The 19,025-nt window shown below is 46.7% G+C and overlaps 1 protein-coding gene across 5 annotated transcripts in view; it reads left to right on the top strand.

Annotated features, from left to right (window-relative positions):
• MAP3K19 (mitogen-activated protein kinase kinase kinase 19) overlaps window positions 1–16,251 on the top strand; it is a 65,093-nt gene extending 48,842 nt beyond the window's left edge. For 2 of the 5 annotated variants that reach the window (XM_075529635.1, XM_075529634.1), the window contains 5 exons: window positions 994–1,037; window positions 2,229–4,697; window positions 9,011–9,160; window positions 10,360–11,057; window positions 16,185–16,251. In XM_075529635.1, coding sequence (XP_075385750.1) covers window positions 994–1,037; window positions 2,229–4,697; window positions 9,011–9,160; window positions 10,360–11,057; window positions 16,185–16,251 — 3,428 coding nt within the window. The remainder of the gene's footprint in view (window positions 1–993; window positions 1,038–2,228; window positions 4,698–9,010; window positions 9,161–10,359; window positions 11,058–16,184) is intronic. The other 3 variants (XM_075529637.1, XM_075529636.1, XM_075529638.1) reach the window with 3 other exon arrangements.
• Window positions 16,252–19,025: the final 2,774 nt, after the last annotated feature.

The following is a 19,025-nucleotide window of genomic DNA, read 5'->3' as shown; positions in this document are numbered from 1 at the left end:
ACAGTTGCTTATAGTTCATAGGAAAGGTCTTTCTTGTGCCCGCCGTCGGCTGGGGGCACGCAGGGAGAATCCGCAGGGCGCCCTCTGCACGGCTTTCAACCCCCACCCCCCAGGCCTGTTTCGCCTGGCCCGGCTGGCTGATCCCGGTCTCCGCAGCCGGCTGTTCCTTTTTGACTCCGCGCGGGCCAAGGCTCTGGGCCTGGGCAGCACGGCCCAGCTCACCCCGGTTATCCGCGGCAGCTCGGCCCTGCCTTGCTCCCTGCTGGGAGGGCACGGACGCCACCGACCTCTAGGTCTGGCTTGCTCGGCACCACCCAGGCCGACCCTGTCCCCGCCAGGCGCTCACGCTTCCTCCCCCTCCCTCCTCCTCCCCCCCCCCCCCCCCCCCCCCCCCCCCCCCGAGCCCGTCCTCACTCCTCCAGACGCTGCAGAAGCCAGTCGACCGCAGGGGAGGGCGCGCCGCAGAAGGCCTGCGGGATGCTCGGGCACTGGATAGTCGAATGGGACCGGAGAAGTTTGTGTTGTACCCGCGCACGACTTGGAAAGCGTTCAGTAATGCAAAAGGTTGTCCTTTAAAATGTTTTTTCCTTTAAAAAAATCTACTGACAAAGTAACCCAAAGAAGTGAAGGAGAAAGCAGCTAGCTCAACGCCCGGATGTTGATTGGTTCAGATGTTTCAATGGCTCACCATACAATAAAACCACACACATTTTCCTAACCAACCCGATCGTTTGTGCTTCCTGTCGGAATAGAAATATTTAAGGAGGGGGGGGGGGGTGAGGTGTCAGAGAGAGAAAGAGAAACAACCTCCTCTCCTGGCAGTAGCCTGAAATTTTCTGTCCTCATTCAATTCCCATCTCAGTGTGGATTACAAAGGGGAAAATATTCTTAATTTCCATTTTTCCTTAGATCTTACCATCACTTTATCTCCAAACTCTGACTTAAGTTTGGCTACGTTTACTACTAAGAATCCTCTCTTCTTTTTTCTTGTAGAGTTTTCTACCTCTGATATAAAGCACAGTGGCCGAAGAATTGAGGTAAGATTATTCTGTATTCCTGTTTCTGACTGAAGAATTCAAAACAAAGCTCTTCTTGCTAGAAAGCAACTCCATTGAACAAATCTGAATCAAAATTCTCAGCAAAATGCTCAACTCACTCATTACCACTGAGTCAATGCTGACCCTATCACCACCCTGCTCCCCGCCCCGTGGGTTTCCAAGAATGTAACTATTCATGGGAGTAGAGAGCCCAATCTGTCTCCCTCAGAGCTGCTAGCTAGTGGTTTTGAACAGCCGCCCATGCAAATTGTAGCCCAACAAGGAACCACTGTGCCAGCAGAGCTGCTCCAGCACAACAGAGCTTGGAAACATAACAGCTCACAGATCATTTATAGAATGGCAAGTACTTGATGGGAAAATGACGCCTGGCTGTGGTCATTTATATTTTAGAGGTGATTTCCATTCTCTCCCCCTTTCTTAGCGATTATTTTAATTTATTTTCTTTTAATATATCGAGAAATTGCATCCTCTCCCCCTAATGGTAGCAAGATTTCCTAGTGTCTAACTACCTGTAAGACAAGCGCTGGTGGCCCTGAAGTGAAAGCGCTCCGCTACTAAGAGAAAGGTCAGTGGTTTGAACCTATCAGCTGCTCCCTGGGAGAAAGATGAGGCAGTCTGCTTCTGTGATGGTCTACTGTCTTGGAAACCCCATGGGACAATTCTCTTCTGCCCTGTAGAGTTGTTATCAGTTGCAATGAGCTCTATGGCAATGCTTTTAGTTCCTTTATGGGCTAGTCTGGGTACTTTCGAGAAACCAATCCACAGAAACTCATGTATAAGAGAGTTTTATATAAAGGGTAAGTGCACATCAAGACAACATTCCAACCCAGTGCTGCCCAAGCCCACAAGTCCAACATTAACCCATATGTCCGCCACCAATCCATAGTCTATCTCCATCTCACACCGCCAGACTCCTCTCTTTTTAAATCTTCAGCCATTAATCCTTATACCTATGACAATTTTGGCTCTTAAAAGTATTATTTTGTCTGGGTTCTACAAAGCCACTAGGATTGAGATTTTCATTTTAAAAAAATGTGATTTCCAGGCTAGCTTTTCCCTTTGGAGGTGTCCCCGGAGAGAATCTTAGACCCTCTCCTGCTGACCTTCCACCAGTTTGTGTGCTGTTTCCATGTGTCTGCGTTCATTATCTTTTTCTCTCTTCACTTCCAGTTCCCTCTGCCACCCTTGTCGCTCCTGCCCAGCACATCCGGTCTCCTTACTATCCCCCCAAATTACAAGATTCAAAAAGGGAGACAAAGACGTACTCCAAGCCTCCTCACCTTGATCCCTAACGTCTCCGAGGCCGTTATTCGATCTGATGAATTTAGACAACCCAACACCTGGCTGGAAGCTTCAAGTCAGGGGCTGGGGAGTCAGCCTCTCCGATCTTCTGATAGCTCCGTTTGGTCCAGGAACATGTGCTCTTTTCGGAAGTCCAGCCTTCCCAGAGAGCACTTGCGAGTGGAGGAGAATTGCAAGCCCAAAGACACAGAGGGGTGTGACAAGACGGAACACTCTCCCTTTGAAAAGGGACAGTCTTGGGTGTTCTTTGAGAATTATAGGGAAGATAATATTTCCACCGATCCTGAAGAGGATGTTGACTGGCATGGGAGTGAAATGAAAAAAGTAGGAGAAGAGCCCTCTCAACATCTTTTATCTAGAAATAGCGAGGGTTCCGTTCTCAGAAACGGCGAACAAGAATCAGAAAGTGTCTGTGCCACTCTAAGCAAGCTCCAAGAAGTCCAGCATTCAGAGGCAACTCAGGACCCAGAGAGAGAGACTAGAAATGATCAGGTTGACTCACAATGTGCCTCAGTGTCTACAGGAGAAGCGATTGAGCAAAATCATGAGGAATTGGAAGCATATCCGGTGCTTACAGGCTTGTCTAACACAGCCCCTGATGGTCCTATTGAGAAGCGCCCAGAAGGTCAGAGTGACAGAGAGATAAACATAAAAATACCAGTAGCAGGAAGTACCAAACCAGAAGTAAATAAAGCGGTGCCTCTTATCTGCATTACGTTTCCTGGCGATGGCGCTCCCAAGGGCCAGCAATGGCCAGCAATGGCCAAACCAGGCCTCCAAAAGAGGAAGGCTATCCTCCAGGCCAGTAGCCAGAGCTTCACTATACGGGCACACCAAGAAAATGACAGATATAAGAAGAAAACCTATAGAAATAAGTTGGATTCAAAGAGCAAGATCAGTAATAAGACACCTCAGAAATCCACGAGTTCCACCGCAGGGTCCACTAAGCCTACCACGCATAAAACCAGCATAAAAACTCAAGGGTTCCCCGTGTTAGGGCTTGTTGACACCAGGCCTCCACAGCCCCCCAAGTTTCAAAAAAGAATGCCACCGACAGAGAAGAAGCAGTCAACTCACAGGCCGCCGAAGCCACAGAGGCCCCCGTCGTTTCCTTGCATCTGTAAGGACCCCGTAATCAAGAAGTCTTCCGCTCACTTTTCTGTTCAACCAGCAGAACCAAACCTCATGCATCTAGATCTGAAGTACAGTGACATGTTCAAAGAAATCAATTCCACTGGCAACGGGCCTGGAATCTATGAAATGTTTGGGACCCCTGTTTATTGTCACGTGAGAGAGGCTGGGCGACATGAAAGCAAATATTGCCGGCAGCTTTGTACAGCGCCCCCTGGCAGAGTTATGGTCAGCAAATGCCAGTCCCCACACACCGAGAGAAGAAACAACACGAGGGCTAGGAACGCCCAGAAAAGACCACACGTCAACCCACCCAGTGCTTCGCTGGGCACTAAACAAAAGCACAAGGGTTTAATTTCCAAAGGAAAGAGTTGCAAGCCGATCGTTAGGAACCTAGAAGATGTCGAAAATGACGATGGTGTCACAGAACCAGACTGGCATGTAAAGTCTCCTGAAAACGACCTTCGGTGTTTCAAAGATGAAGACCCGTCCATGAAATTGGCTTTGTATCCTGAGCAATCCACTGAACACAACGCATTTCTTCCTGTTGCAGATTTGTCCGTTGTCGAGGAGATCTCTATGGGAGAGTCTGTCAAAGAAGGAGACCCTTCGAACCACCCACTGCTGGCCACGAACCTCAGAGATCCTCATGATCTTGAAGGGCTGCATCCCCACATCCCGCTTGTCCCCTCAAAAAGCAGCTGGGCACTGCCCAGTGAGAAGAATTCCATCACACATATATTGCAAGAAAAGCAGAACAAAGCATCTCTTGGTGACTTCAATGCCAACCCAAACTTACCTGACGACCTAGGATTTGAAAGTATTCCAAACGAATCTCAAACACGCATGAGCTTCTCTTTCCCTGAGAAACAAGAACTGGCAACTTCCCAAAGATATCAAAATTGGGCAAGTTCTTTGGACCATGATAGTTTAGCAAATAAGCCAATTGCATGTCAGATGTTCGGGATGTCTTTAAATGATGATGATTCAATCTCCCAAGGAAGTCTGGACTCTGTAAAGAATGAAGAATTGACAGATGAACTCTTGGGTTGTTTAGCTGCAGAACTCTTAGCTCTTGATGAAAAAGATAACTCTTGCCAAATAAAGGAAAATGAGATTTACCCTGGAAGTCTAAATCTTGACCGCAGTAGGAAAGGAAATAGCCTACAAGAATTGGGCAGAGAGGCAACAAACGTCAAAATCCAGGTTGGTAGCATTAAAATCAGTGATTTGTTGGTGTTGAAAGGGTCAATTCCATGTCAGGAGCCCTAAACTGTTACATTGTTTCTTCACGGTCATATTGTTGGTGCCAGAGACTCTTGATCCAAGGCTAAAATATTTTTCTCATTATGTCACCTCTCTCAAATATCAGCAGAGAGATAATTATTAGTAAAGTTTTCTTCCAGGTGGTCAGTGGGATGGGAAGAAGTGAACATGGCTCCCGAAGCAGCTCACCATCTCGTTCTGAAAATCATATGGATATGTGAAATGTACAACCCTGAAAGATTGCCTACAGTTGAGGATTTGTTATCAGATGGGTTGACTATAAAGGAATAAAAACATTATTGAGGCCTACTGTTTTCTGGCCCTGGGCTAAGAACTAGGGACATAGTGGTTCCCCCACCTCCATGGCTCTTGAAAATATATAACCCACAAGAACTTGAAATTCTGTTCTGCATTTCCACCTTCTTATTTATTTATTAAACATTTTATTAGGGGCTCATACAACTCTTATCACAATCCATACATATACATACATCAATTGTATAAAGCACATCTGTACATTCTTTGCCCTAATCACTCTCAAAGCATTTGCTCTCCACTTAAGTCCTCCACATCAGGTCCTCTTTTTTTTCCCCTCTCCCTCCCCGCTTCCCCCTCCCTCATGAGCCCTTGATAATCCACAGATGATTATTTTGTCATATCTTGCCCTATCCGGAGTCTCCTTTCCCCCGCTTCTCTGCTGTCCATTTCCCTGAGAGGAGGTCACATGTGGATCCGTGTAATCAGTTCCCCCCTTTCCAACCACTCACCCTCCACTCTCCCAGCATCGCCCCTCACATCCCTGGTCCTGAAGGTATCGTCAATCCTGGGTTCCCTGTGCCTCCAGCTCCCATATGCACCAGTGTACAACCTCTGCCCTATCCAGTCCTGCAAGGTAGAATTCGGATCATGGTAGTTGGGGGGAGGAAGCATCCAGGATCTGGGGGAAAGCTGTGTTCTTCATCGGTACTACATCGCACCCTGACTGACTCATCTCTTCTCCTAAACCCCTCTATGAGGGGATCTCCAGTGGTTGACATTTGGGCCTCGGGTCTCCACACTGCACTTCCCCCTTCATTCACTATGGTATACACACACACACACACACACATATATATATACACACACATATATATTCTTTTTTTTTTTTTTTTGCATGATGCCTTACACCTGGTCCCTTTGGCACCTCGTGATCGCACCGGCTGGTGTGCTTCTTCCATGTGGGCTTTATTGCTTCTGAGCTAGATGGCCGCTTGTTCACCTTCAAGCCTTTAAGACCCCAGACACTATCTCTTTCGATAGCCGGGCACCATCAGCTTTCTTTGCCACATTTGCTTATGCACCTGTTTGTCTTCGGCGATCCTATCATGGAGGTGTGCAGCCAATGATATGATTTTTTGTTCTTTGATGCCTGATAACTGATCCCCTCGGGACCATGCGATCACACAGGTTGGTGTGTTCTTCCATGTGGGCTTTGTTGCTTCTGAGCTAGATGGCCCCTTGTTTATCTTTAAGGCTTTAAGACCCCAGTCACTATCTCTTTTGATAGCCGGGCACTATCAGCTTTCTTCACCACATTTACTTGTTCACCCACTTTGGCTTCAGCAGTTGTGTCGGGAGAGTGAGCATCGTAGAGTGCCAATTTAATAAAAGAAAGGATTAACTCATTGAGGGGCATTTCCCCCTTCTAATCGGGGTTCTTCTATAGACTTTTTGTAGTTGGGCACCATCTAGTTCTTCTGGTTTCATGTCAAAGGAGGTCGTTCTTGTTTAAGGAAGTCATTAGACACACATTCTTTATCTTCCTCCTGTTCCTGACTCTCTCCTTCTTCCTTTGTTGCTCCAAGTGAACAGAGGCCAATTGTTGTGCTCTGCATAGCTGCTTGCAAGATTTCGAGGGTTTAGGAGTTATGCAGTGAAGTAGGAGGTAGACTAGAAACACTAAACACTTCATTAGATCAATTAACTGGGCTGCCCCATGAAATCATGACTCTAAATTCCAAATCAGGGAATCAAATTCCATGAGGTGCTTGGTCATACGTAAGCAGCCTCAGCACCTGCTCTTTTTGTCATTGTTGTAGATATATAACATCACACAACTTTGGCCAATTCAACAATTTACAGGTGTGTCACTTATTATTCGCAAGTATGATAATTGGCCATGCAAAGACAGTAGGGTTTTGTTCATGACATACAAGAACCTCCTACTGCATAGAAATCTTAAAGATAGAAAGAGTACATTTAGTTGAGATATTGTTTATTGAACACTAACTCCGTTACATTACTCTGATTCAGATGCAAGCATGTTTATTTTATTTAATTGACTAGAATATTGCAATATATGATCACAAGTAATCATATCATAAAAAGATGCTAAGAACCAATTGGAACTTGATGTCGAGTTTTACTCATGATGAACCCATCTAGGTAGGCTCATTGAGGATTTAAGGAGTCCAAGTGACACCTTGGTTAAGTGCTAACTGAAAGGGCAGGAGGTTCAAAGCCAACAGCCACTCCATGAGAGAAAGGTGTGGGAGTTGGCTTCAGTCACTATTCTAGACTAAGAAACCCTAAGGGGCTTTCTATTCTGCTCTATAGAGTTGCAGAGTTGGAATTGACTTGGCAGCTGCGGGTACTGAGCATTTATCATGAATCAGTGAGATGTATCTTTTCTTTTCTCAGTTGTGCTTCGTAATAACTATGTGATAGTCACACAGGTCCTAACATGCCCTTTTGCAGATGAGCAGATTGAAGTTTTGATATCGACAGCCAGCGAGAGGTGGAGCTAGGCACCCTGATTCACGCTTCACCTCTCATCACCACACGGGAGCGTGCTCCCTGTGCTAAGTGGCCGGCGTTGCCCTCACGGGATCTTGGTCTCTCCTGGGCTGTGGGCCGTGATGTAGAGATGCCCACAGGCCGGGGTGAGGAATGGGAGTGAGTTGCACAGCCTGCAACTCTGTCACTTCAGATTGAGGAAGAGTAAGTGCTCCCAGCAAGGCAATCCACAACCCCACCCTGCAGTCAGGGAGGAAAGAGGGGATCTTGGGTAGACGTTCCCTTTCAAGTAGTCCTTCACGTGCGTGGATGGCGAGGAAAAATCCAGATGGCCCTAGGAAGCACGGGGACATGCCGGAGGAAGGCGAGCCTGCTGGATCTGCCGGGGAACTTCCGGGTGCCACATTACCAGGTCTCTGTTGCACCATTGTTGGCATTTGTGTTTGAAGTTACCAGGCCAGGGGATAAAAATGAGCCAAGTTTGGTCCTGACCAACGAATTGGAAAATATGGTCTAAATTTTACCTAAATTTGTTTCCTTTTGTTGACGAGCAAATTGAGGTTTTGTTGTCACTGATTCCAGCTCTGTTTCCCATCACTACGTTGAGAATGCTCCCTGTCCTAACTGGAGGCGCCTCTCAAGGCTTATTGTGACAGAGATTCTCTTGGGGATCATGTTAAGATGCACATGCTAAGTTAGTATGGCAGGGGCCTGAGATTCTGCATATCTAAGGAGCTTCCAGGTGATGCTGATACAGCTAGTGTGCACACTATCTTGTGAGTAGCAAGAGGTGAGGGGAACATCATCTGCAGTTTATAAAGGCTGGTCTTGACCACTGAAATTGTTTTGCACAACTGTGATCATGTGTGTACATGTATGTCTATGCATGTATGTGTCCTAGTGTATATGTCAAGATATGTATATGTGGTGTATATTTATGCATATGCTATGAATTGGATGTAACTTGTATTTGTCTATGTGCATATTTGTGCAAATGCATCTGTGAACATGTGTGAGTATATATGTATGTAAGTGTGACTACATGTATGTTTCTCTGTCCCCACATGTCTGTTTTGGGGCAAGTTGACCAAAAGAGGAATTCTGAAGAGGATTTAGGGGTGCGTTGCTGAGAAGGGTACCTATGTGCACACACAATATTACATGTGTGTCCACACTGATTCCTGGAACCTTGAGAGAACTCATTCTCAAAGGAGCCTGCAGGTTCAAAGATGATCAGGACTGAGACCTCCCTATAGAAAACAGATGGACAAATGTGACTCAGAAATGTTCAATAAGGCTGAGGTGCAGAATGAAGACATCCTGGGTGGTCATTTTTGGGGGAATCTAGGTATCAGAGCAAAAAGAGTAGCCCAGGTCAGGTGTATCTGAAGGGACGCCTCTTGTGAGCCTCCACTCCTTCCTCCATGCCCATGTCTCAGAGTCTAATGATGACCTTTCCATTTGTCTTATTGTTCCAGAGGTATGGTCATGGGTTCCGAATTTATGACGGGGAGGATAAATTTCTCAACTCAAATGAAAAGAAGATATCTTCGGAAAGTAGCTTAAAGCATGGAGAGCCTATCCTGTGGACCAAGGGGGAGATCCTTGGGAAGGGCGCCTATGGCACAGTAAGTGATAAAACTCCACCTCTTATCCAGCTCCAAACACACTATTCCTCCGAAATCTTTCTGCCGGTAGTCACAGAAACCCCAACCCACAGTGCAGAACGATGCTGATTGCTTTTGGTAACAAAGTTCTGGAGCAGGTCTGGCTTTCGGCAGTCTTGGCTTCAGAGTCAAGCCACCTCACCAGGATCGGATCTCTGTATCTCTGTCTGGCTCTCAAGCCTCCAGTTCCATGTAGGAGCACAATAGCCAGCGCTTCTCACTCTCCCATGTCCACGCCCCTCTATAGCTCAGGGTTTATCATCAGAAATTGGGAGAATCGCTCCACGGTGGCAAAAATAGCAGAGGCTGCTTTCTTCTGCTTTGTGAATGGCATACAAGAACATCCAAAGACTCCATGCTTTACATGGTACTTACATACACGAGTAAAGACAAGGCTGGCTCCCAGAGAAGACCTGCCCTTTCCGGAATCAGTGAGATGATAGAAAAGCACCAAGCGCCCGCACAGACCTCTGGAGCGTTCTAGCCTCCTATCGGCTGACTTGCTTGGGTCACACATCATGTGGCCAAGCTGAATGCTAACCCAAATGACCAGCTTGGAAACAAATCCCCAGTCTATCTGTGTATATGGAGAGTTTTGTGAATATCATATATCATATGAAAATATATATCATAAAGGTGTACCTGCGTAAGCATGCTTGAAACTTAGTTTCTTTGCCCCCAAGGTCTTAAACCTGGCATTTGGACACTGAGATCCCCGCCCTGGTCACAATTAAGTATCAAGGAAAAATATTCCTGAAAAATGTAGTGCATGAGGCGCTTTCCCAAACACCAGCCAGCGCATGTCGTCATCCTAGAAATCAGTGGGGGCGAATATTGTCCTTTCAGTTTTATAGATGTAAAGAATTGAAAATCAAAAAGTCATGTACACTTCCCCCAAGGTGCGCAGTCGGAAAGTGGTGAAGTCAGCATTCCAACCAATCCAGGCTTGACTCCCAAATGATTCCCATTCACCCTGGGGCTCATGCCCATCGTGGCTCCACTGAAGTGTTGCATCTTCTTTGAGTACATTGCATTTAGGTGGAGGTCTATCAAAGGACATAGTTTTAGACAAAGAAGGTAAAGACAAGCACCATAGGAGGCATTTTATAAACAAGTTATTTGTATCTGTTTTATTCAGTGAAGTATCGGTTTGCTTCCAGGTATACTGCGGCCTCACTAGCCAGGGCCAGCTAATAGCTGTCAAGCAGGTGGCACTGGATACCTCTGATAAATTAGCTACTGAGAAAGAATACCGAAAACTGCATGAAGAAGTAGATTTGCTCAAAGTCCTGAAACACGTTAACATTGTGGCCTTTCTGGGGACGTGCTTGGAAGAGAACATTGTGAGCATTTTCATGGAGTTTGTTCCCGGTGGTTCCATCTCTAGTATTATCAATCGTTTTGGGCCATTGCCCGAGATGGTGTTCTGTAAATATACAAAACAAATTCTGCAGGGCGTTGCTTATCTTCATGAGAACTGCGTGGTGCATCGAGATATCAAGGGGAACAACGTCATGCTGATGCCAACTGGAATAATAAAGCTGATTGACTTTGGCTGTGCCAAGCGTTTGGCTTGGGCAGGCTTCAACGGCACTCACAGTGATATGCTGAAGTCCATGCACGGCACGCCGTACTGGATGGCCCCGGAAGTCATCAATGAGTCTGGCTACGGCAGGAAGTCGGACATCTGGAGCATTGGCTGCACTGTATTTGAGATGGCCACGGGCAAGCCGCCGCTGGCCTCCATGGACAGGATGGCGGCCATGTTTTACATCGGGGCGCACCGCGGGCTGATGCCGCCTTTGCCAGACCGCTTCTCCCAACACGCGGTGGACTTCGTACGCGTGTGCTTAACCAGGTAGGAAACTGAGAGGAGTGGGGAGGAGGATGGGGAGGGGCGGGTAGATCCCCAGTTCCCGGCATCTGCCTCTGTTAAGGAATTGAGTAGGGAATCATTTTGTGCTGGAAGGTCATGACTAGCCGTATTGGGTGATCCTGTTTATTGCCTTATCAGAATATGTAGGGTGACACTTCAAGTAGAATGTATTTCAATTAAGTGTTTTATCAAGCACTGATGATAATTTCCCAAACCACTGGGTTTGAAAACATTTCTCAATATCTACTTATTTACTAATGTGTTATTTTCCCAGGGAAGGGCTGTGGCCCCTTTCCCTCACAGGATACCAACCCCTCAACCAAACGCAATGCCATCGAGTTGATTCTGGCTCCTGGGGACCCGGTAGGGCAGGGTATAGCTGGCTGTCCCTGTGTGTCCCAGACTAGGCCTCATCCATCTCTAGCAGAGTGGTTGGTAGTTTTGAACTGCTGACCTTGAGGTTAGCAGCCCCAAGACAAAACCACTATGCCATCAGGGCTCCGCCACAGGGAATCAGTGTTCTAATTTTCATCCTATCAAAACCAGCTCCTGGGAAAGCATAAAAGAAACAAATTCACATTAGGGGATTGCTAACAGACCAGGTTCATTGTATTGGTTTCCCCAGAAAGAGTTGCATTTGATGTGAGGAGAAACATTCAGAACCAGAGGTACAAACTCCAGTGGCAGCATTTCAAGTTAAACATAAAGTGCAGAGTATTGGGGGAAGCAGAAAGCTGCCCATTACCCACCTTGTACTGAGCGAGCCCTTTTGCTATCCATAGAGCAGCCTTCTAGGTAAAATATCAAAGCTGTGATGGCTGGCAGTGTTTGAGTGGATTCCCAAGGTGCCCTGGTGGCATAGTGGGTTATGCGTTGGGCTAACTGCAAGGTCAGCAACTTGAAACCACCAGGCGGATCTGCTGGAGAGAGACGAGGTTTCTAGTAAAGATTTAGAGTCTCAGGAGTAATTCTACTCTCCCCTGTCGATGGAGCCCCACTGGTGTAGTACTCATTGAGCTGCCATCCGCCTGGTCGGCACTGCAAACCCACAGCAGCTCCTCAGAAGAAAGACTGGGCTTTCTCCTCCTGTAAACAGTTCCAGTTACTTTCAGCAAGTGCATGTGGTAACCCCAAACTCCTCCAGGCTTGCTTTGTCTTTCCTCATGCCGTCCAGACCCCCAGGTTTCCCTGTCTGCAGTCTGAACCTCTCACTCGTCTCCATGTATCCGCCTGTCCCGAGGAATGCCGGGGGAATCATCCGGGCAGGGGCCGATTCCACAGGAGCTGTTCTGGGCAGGCCTAGATGCAGACCCCGCAAATGTCCATGTGTGGACACGGTAGGCAGAGCCAGGACACTGCCCCTCCCACAAAGCAGCAAGCGCACACACCATGGGCATTGCTAGAAAGGTGTTGGCAATACCCTATCATATTCATCAGTACTGGTCTGAAGATGAGAACAAGCAATTTCTTTGGTCAGAATTCAGCAATGGTCTATTTTGGCTCTTAGCTCCAAAATACTTGCTATTCTCATTTGCTTTTGATGACTCATTAAAAGGGGGGGGACGAAGGGTCGAGTCTTCTATTTTGTGGAAGTCAGTGCAATTTCTATCCAACTCTTTCAATTCTTCTTCAAAGGAGCTAGGTGGAATGAGCTCTTTATAAAGAATGCCCTTATCACTTTAGGATCTGGTTTAATGAGGTTCCCCCCCCCCCTCACTATCCTGGCTTATGCAGTTTCTTTTTCTTTTTTAAGTCATTTTTATCAGGGGCTCATACCGCTCTTTTCACAATTCATACATCTATCCATTGTGTCAAGCACATTTGTACATGTTACCATTATCATTTTCAAAACATTTTTTTACTCGAGCCCTTGGTATCAACTCATTTCCCCCCTTATGAACCCTTGATAACTTATATTGTTTTTCCATATCTTACACTGACCGTTGCCTCCTTTCACTCACTTTCCTGTTGTCCATCCCCTAGGAGGGGGTTATATGTAGATCATGGTGATCGGTTCCCCTTTTCTCCCCCCACCTTTCCCATATCCTCCTAGTATTGCTACTCTCATCACTGATCCTGAGGAGTTTATCTGTCCTGGATTGTGTGTGTTGTGAGATCTTATCTGTACCAGCGTACATGTTCTGATCTAGCCGGATCTGTTAGGTAGAATTGGGGTCATGATAGTGGGAGGTGGGGGGAGGAAGCATTAACTAACTAGAGGAAATTTATGTTTCATTGGTGCTATACTGCACCCTGACTGGCTCATCTCTTCCGTGTGACCCTTCTGTAAGGGGATGTCTGATTGTCTACAGATGGGCTTTGAGTCTCCACTCTGCACTCCCCCTCATTCACATTGATATGTGTGTAGTTTCTTGGGGAAATTTTATCTAGTAATCCTGCTAACTATGAACGGATTTTGAAAACATGTATCTAAGTCAAATCAAGTCCAATGTCTGCTGGAACTAATTATGCCTCATTCGGAATAAAATCTCAAATTCCTCCCCTTTTAGGCTCTTCCTGAGCAGTTCTGCGTCCCCACGCTCGTTTATCGTCAGGCTTTCCCTGGATTGTTCTGCTTCCTTGGCCTCACAGAGCACAGCGACTCTTGCATTAGCTGTCCACATCGCCTAGACAGGGCAATCTCTCCTCAGACAACAACTTTATAACTGGTGCCCTTCTTCCATCCAGGCCTTGGAAAGGCTCCTCAGTCAACCAGTACCCTGCTCCACTTTCACTGCACTGATCACCACATGACTGTGATGTCTCTGTTGGCTGTCGGTTCCCACCACGAGAGCAGGTCCTTCCCATGTTTTGGCCACTGTTGAACCACCTAGAAGAGCAGTCTCTCAACACACGCATACTTACTGAATACATGAATGAATGAATGAATGAATACCAGGGGTCTAAACAGAAGAAATACAAAGTGGAATGAATAACTTCAGTATATACATATACTCCTTATTGACAGGCATCCTGTCAAAACCCTAAGAGTAACAAAAACTAAAAAATATGGGTCATGCAGCTTTTCAAAGGTCAACCCATTGTAAATCTTTTTCTTTGGAAGAACAGTTAGACTCCACTTTTGAGCCATGTCTTCTTAACGCCACAATTCACACCCTGAATAATGAATTAGTTTGTGTGGGAGGCTAAGTGAAATAGTGCGTGTACATTGCTTAGCAGAACACACTAATCAGGTCTCCACCATTAATAACCGTCAGGGAGAATACTAATAACCTTGGCCAATTAATGTCATATAAAGTAGCATATCTTCTGAAATTTGACGGCACAAACCCTAAGGACCACAGACTCTGGACTAATGTTGACAATATTCCTTGGAGGCAGGTGTGGACAGAAAGATCCAGAAGTAGCAGTGATCAGGCACAGGCTGAGAGATCAGAAGTGGATCTGGGACAGTGCAAAAATGTGTGTGTGTGTGCGCGCGTGTGTGCAGCGCTGAGCAGGCTGAGTTCGGAGAGGTCAGACTATGCAGTTTAGCTCTGTGTAGAGTGTGAGAGTTGGAGTTCTTAAGAATGATAGAGACTAGAGAGATCATAAATTAAACATCTCTGGGAAGGTAGGCCAGATGGTTGCCTGCTGAAGGGCCTGGCACAGAGGCTGCTTGAAACTAGGAACCCACAGCATGGACTTTGATGGTGGAAATAGGGTTGCTAGGTGGGTCATTCTAGAACATTCCAGAGGAAGATAACTGATTAAAGAACTGATAGAAATGATAGAATTTCATGGTTTTGAGTCCAGAACACGGAAGAAATTAAAATAGGCAGTTGGGAGAGGAAAGGGAGAAAGTTGGAGGGTCCCCCGTCATCGAAGGAGCCATTTCCAAGTATGGGCCTGGGTCTGAGGGAAGCGATTAAGGTGGGAGGTCCCTATTTGGAGACCATTACAAGGTTGATAGTTAATCATGAAAGCAGAAGTGAGGATTATGCTTCTGAAAATGTTGGGGGGGGGGCGGTGGGGAGTGGCGCCACATGGGTCCTAGCCAGTGCAGCACCTACGTGAAAGGCAGGCAGGGAGGGAAAGCAAACGGACAAGCTGCCTGACGGGACAGGACGGACCCAGGGGACCGTTTCCCATCCACGGAAGCAGGAACATTGGAAAAAGGAGCTGGCCATACTCCACATGCTGAAGAGATGCCGAGGAGGAGGGTCTCGCCACAGAGGGCAGTTCTCCAAAGAAGTGGGCCAAGTGATTAGGGTCCCAGAAGATGCTGCAGACCAAGGTAGAAGTCCCAGGCTGTGGGCAATCAAGACGGTTGGCAAGAACAGAAATAGGAGGGTGACAGGAAGTAGTCATGCCAAAGGAAGGCTTACTGGAGAACAGAGGTGGCAGGTGAGACTCCAGGAGAAAGGTTTTTATTTGGAAAAGATGTTCAGCCACTTTCCTCAAGAAACGTTTTACATTTATTCCCACCCTCAACCTGGCCAGTCGGGGCATCCTCTTGCCCTCGTTAGCTCGAGGCCAGTCTGATCACAAGGACGCTGCGCACCAGTGCACTGCAGCCAACCACTGCCTGCGCCCTCAGTTCACCGAGGGATCGAAATGCTATAGCTTGTTTGTTCCTCAAAGAGAACGAAATGGCAATGGTATTAACTTTTACTTTGTGCTTACCTGAGTCCGCAAATAGGGGTATTCCAATTAATCACTAAAGCCTATATAGCGGTATACCTTAAAGTCTTTTCAATTCTGGACTTTACTGCCTCTAAATTTTAAAAGTAGATTTAATACTAATAAAAAGTACAATAAACTATACATCTAAAATTGTGAATTTTACTGTATGTAGCTTGCACTTTAATTTTATCAAGCGTACAATGGTAGTCTTTTTATAACTACCATACACATTTAAATATTACATGTCACACAATGTTTAGCAGTTTGTAATCATTATTGCATTTAATTCTCCCAACAAGTCATTCTCATTTTACTGATGAGGTCAAAATTCGGATCAATTGCCCAAGATCACACAGCTGGAAATTGGGAGTCCAGACTCTAATCAAATCTGTCTGTCAGAGGCTGTACTTCCAACTCTGAAATCTGCATTTTAGGTCAAGATCTAAGTTGGGTGGTGCTGTTGTGTTTGTTTCTCCTTCTTAGGGACCAGCATGAGAGACCTTCCGCACTGCAGCTCCTGCGCCACACCTTCCTGAAGAGAAGTCACTGAATGGGACATCAGGACTTTCTTCCCAGGTCCACTCCACTACACACCTCCTGGAAATGACGGTGAAGGGGTCTTTGCTTTCCGACTGGAAACTCTGATCCTACTTCCACCGGATCCTCTAAGTGTCCCTAATGTACAGCTTTAAGTACTTCTTCTCAAGCCTCCCATGTATATGAGAAAATTTTAATTGAACAATAAAAACCTATTCCAGTGTTTACAATTTTAACCTTCCAGAAAACAGTTCTCTATGGCTTTATAATTTCCTTTTATTTTCGGCCTGTCAATTTTAATGCTATTAGTTTAAAATAAAGTGTCAAAACAATTTGTGCGTTCTTGCTGTCAGAAAAGATGTAATCCTGGCAAAGGAGCCTAGAGAAAGCTAGGGCATTATCCAAGGGGCGAGGAAACCGTTTACTTGGGTGGTTGTTAGGCGCTGTCGTGTCTGGTCCAACACAGCCACCCTACGCACAACCCAACCACACCCTGCCCGGTCCAGGCCGTCTCACACCTGTTCTGGTTTTGAGGTGAGCTTGGGTAGCCATCTTTGTTTCACAGCTTCTGGGAGCCTCAAGGTCTAACAGAGCAGCTAAGGGCCATGGCATTTTAGAACCGCACGATCCCTGACTGCCGGAAATGCCTGCGCTTTTGAGCTGGACTCAAGGTGACTCCACGAACCTCAGGCTGCTCGAACGCACTTGCAGTGATTCTGTGACTTCAAGTCTTTGGAGATGAATGAGGTCATCACCATTCAGGATTGCCTCTTTGGGAGCCTGGAATTGGATGGCTGGGGATGGCTTAGGAACAGGCAATGCTTTGTTCTGTGTGCACTGTGGGATTACCTAAAATGCAAGGTGAGCATGGGTGTACTTACTAATCTGAAGTGAGTAATTGCATGTTTTCATACCAGTCTGCTGTGAGATACAGCTAGCATCTCTCTCTAAAACTCCACAGCACCTTCCTACAGAAGCAAAGCTTCTAAAACGACAATTCCAAAGAGGCAGAATACACAGTAAGCAAGGTGAAACAAGCAAGCTGACTCTCTGAGACCGTAACTGTTTGTGGGAGTATAAAGCCAGTCTTTCTCTGGAGGAGCTAATAGGGGCTTCAAACTGCTGAACATGCAGACTGTAGTCCAATGCATAAGGACACCACCAAGGTAAGCACTTGTTTACTCATGCTTACTCACTGATCTGTAATGAACCATTCACTATCAGTAAGCAAACAAACTCGTGGTTACCTTGCTTATTGGGCCATCTGTGCCGCTGTCCTGCTGCCACGAGTGAGTCCGGCTAACCAAACAGAACCAGCTGCCTTGCTTATTGGGCCATCTGTGCCGCTGTCCTGCTGCCACGAGTGAGTCCGGCTAACCAAACAGAACCAGTTGCCTTGCTTATTGGGCCATCTGTGCCGCTGTCCTGCTGCCACGAGTGAGTCCGGCTAACCAAACAGAACCAGCTGCCTTGCTTATTGGGCCATCTGTGCCGCTGTCCTGCTGCCACGAGTCCGGCTAACCAAACAGAACCAGCTGCCTTGCTTATTGGGCCATCTGTGCCGCTGTCCTGCTGCCACGAGTGAGTCCGGCTAACCAAACAGAACCAGCTGCCTTGCTTATTGGGCCATCTGTGCCGCTGTCCTGCTGCCACGAGTCCGGCTAACCAAACAGAACCAGCTGCCTTGCTTATTGGGCCATCTGTGCCGCTGTCCTGCTGCCCCGAGTGAGTCTGGCTAACCAAACAGAACCAGCTGCCTTGCTTATTGGGCCATCTGTGCCGCTGTCCTGCTGCCATGAGTCCGGCTAACCAAACAGAACCAGCTGCCTTGCTTATTGGGCCATCTGTGCCGCTGTCCTGCTGCCATGAGTCCGGCTAACCAAACAGAACCAGCCGCAGGAGCAAAAGGGGAACTCAAAGGATGTAATTGTTCCCAGAGAACACCTGAGCTGAAGTCACTTTCAGTTAATTTCCAGAACACCATACGAGTGAAAATGGATGGTTAGAACTGGCACCATAGTGTACCAAACCAAACCAAACCAAATTCAGTCATGGAGTCAGTACTGACTCTGAGACCCCATAGGAGGGCAAATCCCCCCGAGTTTCTGAGATACCAACTGTTGATGGGAATAGGAAGCCCGGTCTCCAGAGAAGCCACTGGTGGTTTCAAACTGTTGACCGTGCCGAGCACAGCCAAGCACGTAACCACTAGGGCTCATCAGAATTAATACGAGCTCCTGAGTCAGACTAGGCTGCTCCAAGGTGACTACTGCTGAAGACACCCCCCGCCCCCAATGCATTGCATTTATCTTGTGTTTTACGCTCCAACAAAATGAACTGAGGGGTTCCTAACAGCAGCGTCAGGACTTGCCAAAGCCATCTAAAGGCATTTTTGAGAAATAAGTAGGAAAAGCAACCCAGTAGCTACAGTGGTCGTCTTGTGTGGGTGTTTTTCCTTCCCTCAAAATAACAGTTCTTTTCTCGAATTTGATAATGATGAATGCACAGGAAGGAAGCAGCCCATCTTCCCTATCAGTGGCTTAAACATGTTGTCTTGTAAAGGTAGGTTTAGTAGCAGTTGGGGTTAACAGATCTATTTTAGCTATTGAGATAAACTCAATATGAATTTGAAGTACTAAACAGAATCTATAAAATGTCATTGTACATAGGCAAATCTTGACCCTAAGGGCTTCTGGCTGTTTGGGTCATTGTTAGGTCCTGGCTTTCTGGAATTAGGCGCTCCATTCCATCTTCCTTTAAGAGGGTGAGGGGCCGGCCTAAGATAGG

Source organism: Tenrec ecaudatus, chromosome 13 (assembly GCF_050624435.1).
Source record: "Tenrec ecaudatus isolate mTenEca1 chromosome 13, mTenEca1.hap1, whole genome shotgun sequence".
NCBI classification, from domain to species: domain Eukaryota; kingdom Metazoa; phylum Chordata; class Mammalia; order Afrosoricida; family Tenrecidae; genus Tenrec; species Tenrec ecaudatus.
This window is presented reverse-complemented; position numbering and strand designations above follow the sequence as displayed.